The 15,404-nt window shown below is 43.3% G+C and overlaps 1 protein-coding gene across 1 annotated transcript in view; it reads right to left on the bottom strand.

Moving 5' to 3' along the window:
• Positions 1-15,404, bottom strand: part of LOC131894632 (low-density lipoprotein receptor-related protein 1-like) — a 50,559-nt gene that overhangs the window by 18,057 nt on the left and 17,098 nt on the right. Inside the window, 7 exon segments of the mRNA XM_059244936.1 lie at positions 11-243; positions 2,161-2,376; positions 2,886-3,068; positions 4,875-5,087; positions 6,605-6,916; positions 11,983-12,207; positions 14,811-14,936. Of these exon segments, the coding sequence (XP_059100919.1) occupies positions 11-243; positions 2,161-2,376; positions 2,886-3,068; positions 4,875-5,087; positions 6,605-6,916; positions 11,983-12,207; positions 14,811-14,936 (1,508 nt within the window).

Here is a 15,404-nt window from a genome sequence, read left to right as displayed (position 1 = left end):
GGTAGGCTACCTTCTCATCGGTTCCGTCTTTACAGTCTACATCATGGTCACATATCCACTCCGCCAACACACATTCTCCACTCTTCGGGCACTTCATCTCCCCTTCCGGACACTGTAGGGCAACAGGGCAGCCTTCCTCATCTGAGTGGTCCAGGCAGTCTCGGTTCCCATCACAATGCAGAGACGAAGACACGCACTGGCCGTTCTCACATTGAAATTCAGAGGAGCTGCACCTTTCATGAACTGAGAAAGGTAATACTCGGGGTAAGAGCTCAGGCAACCCTGAAGAAACCCAGTGACAAGGAAAACACTTTAGAGACTCTCCCAAGTTCAGCTGTCACCTTGGGAACCAGCCCCATCAGGCAGGAAATCATCTCAAGGTAAGTTATACTAGGAAGGACTTACTATTAACCTAATACCCTAGTCCTGTCTTGGCCCTAGCAAATGAGGACCGAGGGACAGGGATGAGAGGACCTAAACATAGACCCTGGTGTAGGCAAAGTGAGGACCCTCTTCTGCAAGCTTTATTCATTAACAATAAAAAAATTCTCTCACAACATCCAACATGTTCTATAATTTTTGTTGTTGGACTCAATGCCTACAGACAAAAACTACTTGATTTAGCCCCAGAAAAGGACATAAATAGGTACCAAAGGTATGTTCCATCTAGAGCACAAGCTCCTTCAAGTATCTCATTCCTCCTGATGGGTTCTTGGCCCCACATGCAATCACAGCCCTGGCTACATGGTCCATTCCACAACCAAACCTGCTGGGGCCCCTCCCAGCTCTTCTCACTTCAGTTCTCTACCCCAGTCCCACAAGGTGATGCAGGCCTTTGAACCACATCATTAGAAAGAGAAATAAAGACTCTGTAGCCCATAAAAATGAAGGGAAAATTACAAGACCTACAAATGATATGGCCTAGTGGGTGAAAAGACCATATGTAAAGTATTCCGGGAAGTAGAGCTTTAACGTAACAAAAAATAATTTTGGACGCTAGACCTGCTTTCCCCTAATGGAAATACTCTTGTGATGGAAAGAGGTGTGTGTGGTAGGGCTCTCAAGATGCCTCTAGCTCCAAACCTTTCCTATCAAATCTCTATAGTAAGTACAGCACCGTGTGTGTGTGTGTGTGTGTGTGTGTGTGTGTGTGTGTGTGTGTGTGTGTGTGTATGTGTTCCCAGCTGGGATACACAGGTAGCACTGTGCCTCTTGTGTCAACTCTTACACTGGAATCCAGAGTCCTTAGTGCAGCCTACTTAGAACTCTACTTGTCACATTTCATTCTCTGATGATTTTCTATTCCAATAACCCGAGAGCAACGAAAGTTCTGTCATATGTTCTGAGCACAAGGAGATGCCATCATAGGTATGGTGGCACACACCTTTGATCCTAGTGCTTGGAGGCAGAGTCATGAAGATCTATGTGAGTGCAAAGACATCCTGGTCTATGAAGCAAGTTCCAGACCAGCCATGGCTACATATTGAGGATCTGTCTAAAAAAACAAACCATGCCCCCCAACACACATACCAAGAAAAAGGCTCTGGTGGGTCTAATAAAGCAAATTAGATGTGATTGTTAATAAATCAACACTTTAAAGGCATCTCTAAATAGTGCTATAAAAACAATGCAATAATATATTTATTGGTTGGGTGCTTGCAGTGGGTAGCCATTCCAGCTTTGATCTGGAAGTTCCAACCCCAATATTATTATTATTATTATTATTATTATTATTATTATTATTATTATTATTTTACCAATAGGTGATAAAGATGCTGTGACCAGAGGTTTGACAAAATCCAGCCTTAGATTTTTATTTCCAGGAGCAATGGTTACCGGCTCAATGGGTAATGTGTAGGTTATCATTCAGAACAACGTTATAGAACACAATTTCCCAAAACAGGATAATTCAACTATAAGACAGTTGGAAGTGCTCCTGGGGGTCAGACATCCTGGGTGGGGGCAGGCGTGGTGGCACATCCTTTTAGTCCCAGAGCTCTGGAGGCAGAAGGAGGTGGACCTTTGTGAATTCCAGGTCAGCCAGGGCTACATGGTGAGACTCAGCACCCCTCTTTACACACACACACACACACACACACACACACACACACACACACACACACAAACACACACACACCTTGGGAAGCTCATGGAACTTACTGCACCCTTGCTCATCTCTTCTGTCCAAACAATCTAGCTTCCCATCACATCGCCAACTCTTAGGGATACACCGGGTCTTGTTGTCACAACGCAGTAAACAGTCCTCAGGGGGCCTCCAGCAGCCCAGCTCATCAGACCCATCAGCGCATTGCTGAGCCCCGTCACAGTGGTACTTCTCCTCTATGCACCTGCTTCCATCCAGACACTGGAAGACCCCTAGCATGGAAAAGTCCCAAGGCTTGCATTGGTCAGAAGGAAGATTGAAAATGAGATGACTTCACCTTGTTCCAGTGTCTGAGGGATCAACAGAGGGCATTTGCTCTGCATTCTAATGTCTAGTGGATACAGATGCCAGCTTAATAATGTGCTCAGGTCAATGATGTTACCAACCTGAACTAAGTCATTTGAATAAGACATCATGTGTTTGGTTGCTTTGACAACTTGACAAATCACTACCAACTCTTGTAAGTGGGCCATTTAGGTCGTTCTGTGGACCAGCCTATTAAAAAGGCAAATGTTGAAACACTTACCAGATTTATGGAAGCAACCAGGCAACAGACAGATGGATGAAATGTATCCTTAGGGAATCAGGATTCCGACAGATGATGGCATGCAAACTGGTCCAGGGGAAGTTGGGATGTCACAACTAAGAACATACTCTGGCAATTCCTATCATGTGCCCGAAGATGACCCTGGCACAAAGCGCTGAGGACAGGGTGACCAACCTGGTTGATGGCAGACGTGGGAGCAGTTCTCTTCATCTGAGCCATCCTGACAGTCACGCTCACCATCGCAGAGGGACTCCCTGGGAATGCATCCCTTCCCATCCTGGCACGGGACAGAGGACCGGGTGCAGAGAAGAGGAGGAGGGGAAGGGACAGTGGGCACTGCCTCCAGAAGCCCAGGGTCTAGAGCAAACCATGTCACTTCAGCAAATCAGACCAGGAGGGCCCAGCAGTGGGGCGTGTTCCCACTGTCCCCTCCCTTGGAAAGCCACACCGGGGCTGAGTATCCACCTGGCTCTACCTTACAAGAGCCAGTGAGAGCACCCGATGTAAGCACACTTAGGGAAGTGAGCTGCATAGACCCCCTTGTCTACTGGCTTTGAATTTGGGCAAGTTCTTTTCTCTTCTCTGAGCTATCTGATGCTCTATTTGCATCTGAGGGAAAAAATCAGAGTGTCACTGTGTATCACATCATGTTCTATCAATCACAAACTGCACACAGGGTGGTGCATAAGAGCATAACAGAGCCCCAAACTTCTTGTCTCAGAGTTACTACAATCAACTGGCATGAACAAACCCACTGCTCTTATTTGGAATAGGTGTACTGTCAGTCTACATCTGGGTTTGTATAAGTACATTCTATAATGGTGACACAATGATGCCACCTAGTAACACGTTTCTCAGAATGTGTCCCTGCCCTTAAGTAATGCACAACAGTCCTTCTGGTTCCCTAGCATGGGATAAGCGCCAGTATAAGCTAGGCACTCATTTGTTGAAATGCGTTAAGTTACAGTGTCACAAATTACTAATTAGTGTTTGTTGGCAACTATAGCAGCAACAGACAGATGTGTTAGAGATCGGAATAGGATTTAAAGCAGGAAGATTAACTATATCTGCGCATGACCACCTCAGGAATATATCCATAGACCTGATGCTTGTAACTCCTAAGATCAGGATAAAGCAACCAGTGAGTCAAAAAGTTATACAGGTCACAGAGAAGATGGAGATGGGAGATTGTGGGACTGGATACAGAGAGGAAATGGTTCTGCCCTTTTCATTTTATTCTTTCTTCATACACCCAGCTGTTTCTATGAAGGAAGGCTCTGAAATCTGGGGTGGGAATTCTTCTTTTTCTGCTTCATAACCTACGACTGGATGTTTTTTGCTCTACCAAAGGATCATTTGAAAAGATAATATGTAAGCCTGCTTCGCCTTGACCCACCTCCAGCAAAACAAAGAATGATGCTGTCCCTGGAACTGGCTGAGTCCAAAAACTTGAAATCCAAGACTCCAAGACTTAAAACTTTCTTAATCCAACATGATGTCACAAAAGAAAACTACACCTACTTCATGTGTCAGGTCACACTCAAAAGGCAGGCACACTAAGACTGTTGTTGAGAATGACCTTCAGCTTGGGTGTATAAAGTGTACATGAGTTATAAATGAATTTCACACTTAACACTTAGGTTTCATTCATAAGATATTTCATTATGCATCTGAAAAAGACTCCAAAGCCTAAAATAGAAATCCAAAACTTGAAATACTTGTGGTCCTAAATATTTTGGGTAGAGGATATTCAATGTGTATCTACAGCCTTGGAGGGACATCACAGAGGGCCACCTGTGCAATGTCATGGCTATGTGTCTCATGAAAGAATGGCTTGTTTAGTAAATCAGTTTGGGGATAATGTAGAGCTATGTTCATACCCAGACTAAGAGCCTTAAATATACTAACATGAAAGACCTTCTCTCAAGGGCCACAGTGGGTAGATCTCGCTGAGAACTGCTAGAACTTTTATGGTCACTGTTAACTGGCTAAATCTCATAGCAACTTTGAAAAAGTGTGTTCAGTTCTTACACTCCCAGAATATGAACAAGTTAAGGAGGGGCGCTTCCAGAATGAAGAGGAGACGAGTGTCAATATAAACAAAAGCCTACCCAGGATTTACCCTAAAAAACATGGGGGACGTCCCCACAAAGAAAGACTTGCCTGGCACTTCCTGGTTCTCTGCCAAGATGATCATTTTCTTTATGTGTGGCTCCTTCAGGGTGGAGAAGGGCTCCAGTGTCTTCCTGTTCCACAGCACAAGAGCTGCCTTGTCTGCTGTCACCAGGTAGGGCTCATGGGCCACCATAACCACATCACTCCAGGATGCGTTTAGGGAACATGATCGGTTTTTTAGCAGACTAAAACTGTGCAGCCCTAGGGAAGCATAAGAATCAAGATTGACCTGTGACCCTGAGCAAGGTGGGGTGCATAGTGCTATGTGATGGAGGTCTAAAGACCCAAAACTCCAAGGAAGCACACTGCCCTCCTTCCAAGTTTCACAGGTTTTAGTTTTATAGGTTAAAGTTAACTAATGAATATCTTTTTTGTTGTTGTTGTTTTGGTTTTTTGAGACAGGGTTTCTCCATGTAGTTTTGGTGCCTGTCTTGGAACTCACTCTGTAGCCCAGGCTGGCCTTGGACTCATAGAAATCCACCTGCCTCTGCCTCCAGAGTGCTGGGATTAAAGGCGTGTGCCACCACTGTCCAGCCAACTAATGTATATCTTAAGTTCCAGGAAACTGGGAATTGTAGGTCTGCCATGCAGAGACACCAGCTATGACATCACTATCTCAATGTGTGTTGTGTTGGTTAGGTTTTATGTCAACCTGACACAAGCCAGGGTCATCTGTGAAGAGGGAACTTTAATTGAAAAATGCCACCGTTAGACTGGCCCAGAGGCAAGCCTGTGGGGTATTTTCTTGATGAATGACTGATGTGGGAGGTCTCAGCCTACTGTGGGCAGTACCATCCCTGGGCAAGAGGTCCTGGGTTATATCAGAAAACAAACTTAGAAAGCCAGGAGGAGCAAGCTAGCGGCTAAGCTAAGCAGAGCTCCTTCATGGCTTCTGATGTGGTTCCTGCCTCCAGGTTCCTGCCGAGTTCCTGCCCTGACTTTCCTTCCTTTGTGATGGACCATAAGTTGGAGGGTTGGGCAAACCTTTTGGTCGCGGTTTTTTATCACAGCAATAGAAAAGTAGCATATGCTAAAATCCATGGCTATCAGCATGTTGCCACCAGGCCCCAAGGTAGCTGTTGGTTAAGAAGATGAGCAATCAATGCACAGTTACAGCTTACACCTTTTTTCCAAGGTCTAACCGCAGCCTGGTACCTCCTTTGTGGAGGATGTTTGCTTCTGCTATTTCTAGTTGTGGAAGAAAAAAACAAATTTGGAACAAAATTTTGGAAAAACAACTAGGTATATTTTTTGATGCTCTTAAGTCTATTATTTCTGGTATTCTTTTTAAAAAAAAATTCCTAAACCAGACTGTTAGACAAGAGATGGGTTTGAAGTAAGTGCCTTGCAGTAACTGTCAAATTTCAAACTAAAGTCTTTGTCTAAGCAGTGCTCAGAATAAGTAGGACAGCTAGAAGAAAGGTTTTGAATATTCTCTATACAAAGTAACAGTATATGCTCGAGGTGATGAATATATTAAGTACTATGATTTGATTATTATGTATTGTATTAATACAGGTGTCAAAATATCATACTCTACCCCATATGTATGTACAACTATTATGTGTCAGTTAAAATTTTAAAACAAAAAATTCCACCATAGCCCAAACACAAAAAATAATTCAAGTGTAAAAAAAATTACTTGAAGCATTATACTAAAAAGAAGCTTGGGCATATGGCCTCAGACTCTACCCACTGAACTGTTGTATAGTACTTACCCAACCCTTTGGTGGTCCAGAGGATACTAGCAGATCCAAGGTCCAAGGCCATCCGAGTGTCTGCTGCCCAGGTGCCTCTCCAAACTTCCTGTCTGGTTTTGCCGTCAAGGGTCATGCTTTGCAGGGGCTTCCCATTCTCTACCCAGTACAGCACCTGTCTGGGCCAGTCAAGGAGCAGCTGGAGTATAATGTTGCGAGTGCTGTAGAGAGTGTACGAGTCAGCGCCAGGAACTCTGGTCTTCTGAATCGTACCTCGGTCACAGGGTAGCCAGAACAGGTTCCCGGTGGATATGTCCACATTGGCTGAGCAGACTGTAGGAGGAATAGAGGCTGCATTAGAAAAGGCTTCTAGGTGTATCCGCACACTGTCTCAAATGGGTCAGGGAGAAAAGGGGGGCAGGCCCCTCGAGCAGATACTTCTTTGCAACATGACCCTCATAATGCCTGCTCTGGATCCAGCAGCTTGTCACTTGAGTTCCAATGGTCCTCACAGCCACCTGGCAAGATCCACTACATCTTGAAAGAGATGTCTAAGTGGCCTGCATTTGAACACAGGCCTATAACTTTAGAGTAACATTCCTTCTTCTCACAGGTCAATATGCAAATCAATCAATTATATAATCAAGGGACTAGAGCTCAAAATTGCTTTGAGAAAATAGACTAGGACAGAGTGACATCACTTTAGATAGAATGCAAGGTCACCAAGAGTAACAGTGAATAAAATCTAAAATGAGAAGGTACAGGTATGATAAGGACCAAGTACATAAAAATCTTGGGTACTGTGGTGGTTTGAATGAAAATGGCCCCCATAATAGGTTCATAGGGAGTGGTGCTATTAGGAGTTGTGGCCTTGTTGGGGTAGGTGTGGTCTTGTTGGAGGAAATGTGTCACTGAGGGTAAGCTTTGACATTTCAGGTGCTCAGACCAGGCCCAGTGTCACTCTCTCTTCCTGCTGCCTGTAGATCAAGATGTAGAACTCTCAGCTACCTCTCCAGCACAATGTCTGCCTACATGCCACCATGCTTCTTGCCATGATGATAATGAACTAAACCTCTGAACTGTAAGCCAGCCCCAATTAAATATTTTCCTTTATAAGTATTGCTGTGGTCATGGTGTCTCTTCACAGCAATGTAACCCTAACTAAGACAGGTATCATTTTTCAGATGTGAATAATTGAGTTAGGCACTAACTTCCAGCACTCTTCCCTTCCTGTTCATGCCCAATATAACCAGCCAATGGCAGAGCTAAGCTAGGATTCATCTACTGTAGGATGCAGCCTACCATTAAGATTAAGAGCAGTATCAAGCTAGAAGGACAGAATGCTTCCCTGTTTCTACGCCTCCATTTTCTCAAATCCATTATAAGGATGCTTTCCTCATGAGTTGTTACAAGCAGAATTAAAACAGGAAATCTTAGAATAGTGTCTGCTATTTTATGGTAAGTTACTAAAGGTGACCACACAAGCTCACAACACCCAACTGCCAGGAAGTCAGCAAGATGGTGGTTCAATATAAGACATTAAATTAATCTTATTGATTTACTAAAAGTAATAAATATTCAACTAATATATTCTTAATTGCTTTATTAGAATTTACTATTACTGGCTTGGAATTCCTTATCAAGGAACTGTACACGTTTCTGGATTTGGAACTCTTTCTGGAGTTTTCCAGATTGGCTTGAGAATGGGACATGAGTCTAAATATGATATTTGTTTTTGTTTCCTGTATGCATTATACATATAGCACCAAAGTAGTTCTATAAAACACTTCCTGCACATCACTAAATGAGGACAGATGTGGAATTTCCCACCTATGGAATCATGTAGATGTTCAAGGACATCGAGATTTTGTGGAAAACTGTAGCTTGCTTTTGTTTTTATAGTCCATCATTCCTGAACGGCGAACATACTGTGTAAAGCTTGCTTCCAAGAATACTTCTCATTCCATTTTAACCACGTCACATGGTAGCTTGGAAGCTGGCATTGTGGGAGTATTTACACCATGAAAACAGTCTGTACAACACATCTGAGTGTATGTTTTGGGATTCCTTGTTGGTTGTGTTTTGTTCTCTAGACTAGAGGTGGATAAATAATTGACCTTGGGCCAAATTTGGTCCACTGCCTTTTGATATAGGTAACTTTCCATGGAATATAGCTAGCAATTCACACATTGTATAATGCTGTTTTCACGATACAATGACAACTATCCACCAAACATGGTGGTCACTCTTTGGCACTTCATACAAAGTTTGTGAACCTTAGTCTTAAGAAAAGCATGATGGGTAGAGGGGCGTGCCACCGAGTCTGATGACCCGAGTTCGATCCCTGGAACCCACATGGTCGAAGGAGAGAACGGATTCCTGAAAGCTATCCTCTGAGCTACTCATACACGTGGCCCATGTGCATGAACACCCATGCACACACACACACACACACACACACACACACACACACACACGCACGCCACAAAATAAATGTAAAGGAAGTAAAAATGTTACCAGTACTGATTCCACTTACATGTGAAATTAATTAAACCCTAAATATCCAACAAATCCAATAATCCAAGAATCATTTTTGAGTATTTATAATAATTATTGAGGTCATCCAAGCCACCCTTTAGGGCACTGATGAGCTAATTCCATTATGTCTTCTTCATCAGTCCGCCTTTGTTTCACTTGTTTATGGAAATGAAAGTGTGATATAGTACTCAAATCAAAATTACTCTTCCACAGCTTTACCAGAAAGAGTGTTCAATCTTAGGTTTAAAAAAATTATAGATTGTGTATTATTCATCAGTAAGCTTTACTATAAGCATATGCCAGGGAACATGCACACACATTTCTTTCTCCTATTATGTTTTTGTTCCTGGTTTTTTTGTTTTGTTTTGTTTTGTTTTAGTCATTGCAACAAGGTATCTGAGTTGGGATAAAAAGTAATGAAAGAAGAGTTTATTCTGGCCCGTGGCTTAGTCTACAGCCATGTGTCTCCAATGCTTCTGGGCCTCTATGTGGTAAAGCAGGACAAGGCAGCAGAGTGCATGTAGTGAAAACAAAGTGGTTTACCCCACCATGGCCAGGAAGTTGGCAGGGTGAAGACAGGTTGTCCCTTCCAAGGCATATCCCCAGCAGCCTACTTCCCTCAGCCAGGCTCCGACTTCTCACAGTCCATTCATTTCTGAACTCCTCCCTGGTTTCATCTATTGAAGTTAGCATCCTAATGATTAGATCTTAGCTATGCCACCAGGAAGCCAAGTCTTCATGAAATAGATGACTGGGCCAAGGATGAGGTTCATTTCCTATCCAAACTGTAGTACGCAGAGAGCCAGATGTTAAACACATCAACTTTGCCGCTCATCTACTGGGCATGATAGGGAGAACACAATGTTAACTACTGAGAGAGTAGACAAGTACATGAATGGTAACTCATGGTGAGGGGTGGGGTGTCATGGGGGTGGGTGTCATTGGAGTGGGGTGTCATGGGGGTGGGTGTCATGGGGGTGGGTGTCATGGGAGAGGGGTGTCATGGGAGAGGGGTGTCATGGGGGAGGAGTGTCATGGGAGTGGGGTGTCATGGGGAAAGCAGTACACACAGGGCTTAATGTGCCACTTGTTGTTCTTCCTTTAGGGTGGGGTCATTCCTTTACTGCATCACAACCTCTCACGGGAGGAACTTCTGTAAGATTAGGTCGGAATTCTCTCCATATCTGTGAAGTCATTCTTGCCCAAGCTCAATGCTCTCTCTCCTCTGTCAGATGCTGCAATTTACAGGAAACGCTCATTCTTCTACTGAATGATGGATTTCATCTTTGCCCTTTGCAGACTTGAGGTTGAAAACCTACTTGCCAGGTTCACAGGATTCCTTTGAACAACGTCACATCGGTACTTAGAGAGATAGACTATGAAGTCCTCTCATTTTTTCACTGAGAATTTTTAACTGGATTTTTTTCTTCGCCTCAGTTTTCCACTTTAGCATAAGAGCAATGAGCCCAACAGAAAACACTGATATCAGGACACTTAACTGTACTGATGGGTTTTAAGGAGGCCACATAATTCATGAACACATCTGGCTAGCAGGAATGATACTGTTGTCTTTGCTATGTTTTTAACAACTGTACCAGTTTGGTTGGATCTTGAATACCCCACTATGGTTCATATGCTAGTGCCTTGATGCCCAGCCTGTGGAGCTACTGGGATGCTGTGGGACTTTTAATGGATGAGGACCAACGGGAGATAATCAGGTAACTGGGAATATGTGCCCTCAAAGTGTCTGTGAGTATCCAGTCTCTTCCTTTTTCTTTTTCTTTTTTTTCCTCTTTGGCCTGGAGGTGAGAATTTGAAGTCCACAACTCACTTCCCACCCTTGGCATCCAGTACCACCACCAGAGGTCTAAAAACAGTGTGTAAAGTTGAACGGACTAAGGGCTAAAACAAACTTGTTTTCTGACTTATTCATGCATTATTCGTTCAGTTCGGATTTTCTCTTTACAAATTGATCACCTTGGGCATTTATTATAGTTATGGAAAGCTATCACTGCTCTACAATAGAGCCAGCTCAGATTACACCAGCAGTCCTTGATATAACTGCAACACAGAAGCCAATTAGGATGACCAGCCGGCGGGGAGAAGGTAGCATTTCCAATAAATGGGAAGACATTTGCAACCAAGCATCTCCCAGATAGCTGTTAGGTGCTGTCACGGTTAGTTGTCCTGAATATTTTCTGACTGGGGCATGAGAAGTTGCTATTCACCAGCCATTGTACTTACCCAGTCCTCTGGGTGTCCTGTACAACCCCAAGGAAAGTGTCAAAGGCACGTCTCATAGTGAGACATTAGCCTTAGCACTTGGCAGAGCACACAGGGACAGATGTTCAGAAATCTACTTACTCACCCTGGAGCTCGAGTCTCAGTTCTTTACAAAGGAGATGTTGGCTGCATTTAGGCAGAACAAGGGGGCTTGAGGGTGAGGTGCAGCATTTAGGAGTGTGGGAAGGGAAAGTATATATTGCCATATTAAGAAAATATCTTGCTTTTTCTCCCTGAAATCTGCATTGCAAATGACTTTTAAATTAGAATATGAAAAATCTGCAATGCAAAACTGAAGAATGAAAGACTTTTTTTCTGTTCTTCTCTGACTTAAGGCCAGGAAAGCAAAATTTAAAAAAAAAAAGAACAAAAAACAAAACCTCTTCTACCTCTATTTAGCCTGATGGCAGTGGTCATGTCTAAGAACAATGGGTCAATAACAGATACCACATTCAACTAGTCACACCTAGTCTTTGGCATGAAAATACACTCACATTAGGGATAGATACACTTTTTTGGCCCTACACATTTAGAACCAGAAAATAAAGGAAGAAAACAAGATGGCTACCACAGCTCACCTGTATGCTGGGTCCAAATCTCTTGCTTTTGTCCCGAATATCCAGCTGAATAAACGAGATGTCCCTGGGCATTTGACCAATAGATGAAGTTCCTTTTCCAATCAATATCCAGTAAGTAGAGATTCCCAGCATGCTCCTCAACTAGAGTTCTCTCTACAGCGGTTCCCATAGAGCTGACTTTCAACAAGTATAGACGTTTGCCAGAAGAAAACACAACTTTTAATTCTACAAAGGGAAGGGAGAGATTTGCCATTTGACCAGTTAACAGATGAATCCTGGGTTCCCTTCTGAGAGTAGCCTCATCTCAAGCTCAGGCACCCATACGAATGTCTTACATCCAGTGTCTTACATCCCTGCCTCTGCAGTACATGACCACGTGACCACATGACTACCATAGCCTCTAAAGACATGGGTCGTTTGGGCAAATGCCAGTGTTACTTAGCTGTCCTGAGGCACTGGATATTTCCGGTTGTCCATGGAAGGGTAAGGCTGAATCACTGGGATGCTGCACTCCTTGACTTAATAATGTCTTGATACTAGAGATTTGTTGTTGTTTGTTTGTTTGTTTGTTTTTTCTTTCTTTCTTTCTTCCAAGAGACAGGGTTTCTCTGTGCAGTCCTGACTGTCCTGGAACTCACTCTGTAGACCAGGCTGGCCTCGAGCTCAGACACCTGACTGTCTCTGCTTCCAGAGTGCTGGGCTTAAAGGTGTGCATCATCACTGCCCAGTTACTAAAGAATTTTTTAATGCTTTCTCTTATTCAAAAAAAAGTTGAGTATGTGGGTTTAACAGCACACAATATATAATGCTAAAAATTGAGTCTGAGCTGATTACTTAGCAACTACAGCTTATTCCACCATGGTTTCATTTAAAGCTGGCCCTGTGAACTGTGTTTTTAAAAATAAGTTGGAGCACAAACATATTTACATGATTTATTCTTCTTAAAACTTTTATCCAATCATGATGGGGAAACCCACAGAGACAGCTGGCCTTATCCTCTCTGAGAAGTGGAGGAGGGGTGAGGTGGGGTGTGGGGGAGAGGGAGGAGGAGAGGTAGAGGGAACTGTGGTTGGAATGTAAAGTGGAAAAAAAACTTTTAAATGAAAATTTAAAAAACTTTCATGTCCTAGTTTTAAAAGCCAATTGGTTAGGTAGAAAGTCAATAGATTGTATAGACTTTAATATCTTAGCGATAAAACAGCAACGTGGAGGATTTGTGTTAACAATACCGGACTAAAACAGTGTCCAAGCAGAGACTCTGCTTAAAAACGAAGTCAGGATATGTAATTCTATTAATTTACTTACAAAATTTTTATGTAAACCTGAATTATATTTGCTATTTTATGCCTTAAAAATCCAATCCAACTGTCCAGTAATAGATGAACTATATTCATAAAGTAGAATATCACTTAGCCTTCAGAAGGAATAGTGAGGAGTGAAATGACTCGGCGGGTACGTGTGCCTGGCATGCAAGCCTGGGAGCCTGAGTTCCATCCCTGTGTGGCCCACAGAAAGGTGGAGGGACAGAACCAGCTCACCAACCTGTCCTCTGATGGGCACATGCACATGGCAGTGCATATGTGCTCCTTCTCACAATATAACAAACAAGACTGAAAAATAAATAAGATGAAGTCAGGAGCTGTGGTGCACACTGGTGATCACAACACTCAGGAAGCCGAGGCACAAAGACTGTGAATTTGGGGCCAGCACAAGCCACAGAGTAAATGCAAAGCCACCCCAGATTGTATGTCCAGACCCATTTCAAAAGTCAAAAGGGTGTGTGTATGAGATTCGATCACATGCTAGAACATAGAGTTATAACATTGTACTGGCTCGTTCTGTGTCAACTTGACACAAGCCGGAGTCATCAGAGAGGAAGGAGCCTCAGTTGAGGAAATGCCTCCATAAGACAGTGAGCAATGGGGGAGGGCTTAGCCCATGGTGGGTGGTGCCATCCCTGTGCTGCTGGTCCTGGGTTCTATAAGAAAGCAGGCTGAGCAAGCCATGGGAAGCAAGCCAGTAAGCAGCAGCCCTCCATGGCCTCTGCGTCAGCTCCTGCATCCAGGTTCCTGCCCTGTTTGAGTTCCTATCCTGACTTCCTTTGATGATGAACAGCAAAATGGAAGTGTAAGCCAAATAAACCCTTTCCTCCCCAACTTGCTTTTTGGTCGTGATGTTTTACCATAGCAATAGAAACCCTAACTAAGACAAACATCAAAGATGTTATTCTAAGGGAACTACACCAGGGTCAAATATCCCACAATTGCACCAAATATGGTACCTAGAATAGGTAAGTCCACACAGTCAGAAAATAAAATGGTGATTGGCAGGGGAAAGTGAGTAGAATTAATGTCTAAGGTTCAAAGAGTATCATTTAGGAAGATGAAGAAGTTCTGGAAATGGATCTTGGTGGAGGTTGCACAGAAACATGAATGCATCTCATGCCACCATACAATTAAAAATGGTTAAATGTTAGGTTTTTGTTAGGTAGTTTATCACTATCACAAAACTAAATCTAGGGGACCGGGAATGGAGGTGCACACACACCTTTAATCCCAGCACTTGGGAGGCAGGGGCAGGAAGAACTCCGTGATTTGTAAGACCTGTCTAGTCTATTTAGTGAGTTCTTTGCCATTCAGGGATGCGCAGTGAGACCCGATCTCAAAAACAATCAAACAGAAATGGAATCAAGTTGTTTTGACAACAAACTGGTCATCAACGGAGCGTGTCGGAACAGAGTGGTTGATTCAGAAACGGAATCTGCCTTATGTCCAGGCTAACCTGGAGCAAGTCTTCTTGAACTGCACCCATTTCACCAGGGCACTTACCGCTGCATGTACCAGAAGGTAAAAGGAACAGTCCCTCTGGACAGACACACTTGTAGCCCTTGGGATGGACGGGGGACAGGAGGCATAGGTGACTGCAAGAACCTGGAACACACGTGGAGTGTCTGCCTGTTTAAACGGAACCAGGGGACATCGTTTCAGATTCTCTGTCCAAACCGTTCAAAACTCAGTCGCGAAGAAGAGGTAAGATGGTCTACCTTAAGAGGAGTCCAAATACACTTGTCACTTTCCATGGGAGTGCTGACCTTTGAACTATGCTGGTCTCCTGACTGGCTGTCAGACAAGTGTCCATGTGTCTTACGATAGGGCCAACAAACTTTAACCAACTGCACCCACTCCCTTGGAGTTTAGGCAGAATGAGTATCCCATTGGTTTACTGGGAGACTCCCTTAAAGGGATCTATATTCTCCACCATGGTTAGTTTCTAAGACACACTTATTTTATTACTTTTTGTGTATAAGCGTTTTGCCTACATGTATGTTTATGTTTTCTTTTTCTTAATTATTTTTTAAGATTCACTTATTTTATTACTTTTTGTGTATAAGTGTTTTGCCTATGTGTATGCATATGCATCAC

Source organism: Peromyscus eremicus, chromosome 17 (assembly GCF_949786415.1).
Source record: "Peromyscus eremicus chromosome 17, PerEre_H2_v1, whole genome shotgun sequence".
NCBI classification, from domain to species: Eukaryota; Metazoa; Chordata; class Mammalia; order Rodentia; family Cricetidae; genus Peromyscus; species Peromyscus eremicus.
This window is presented reverse-complemented; position numbering and strand designations above follow the sequence as displayed.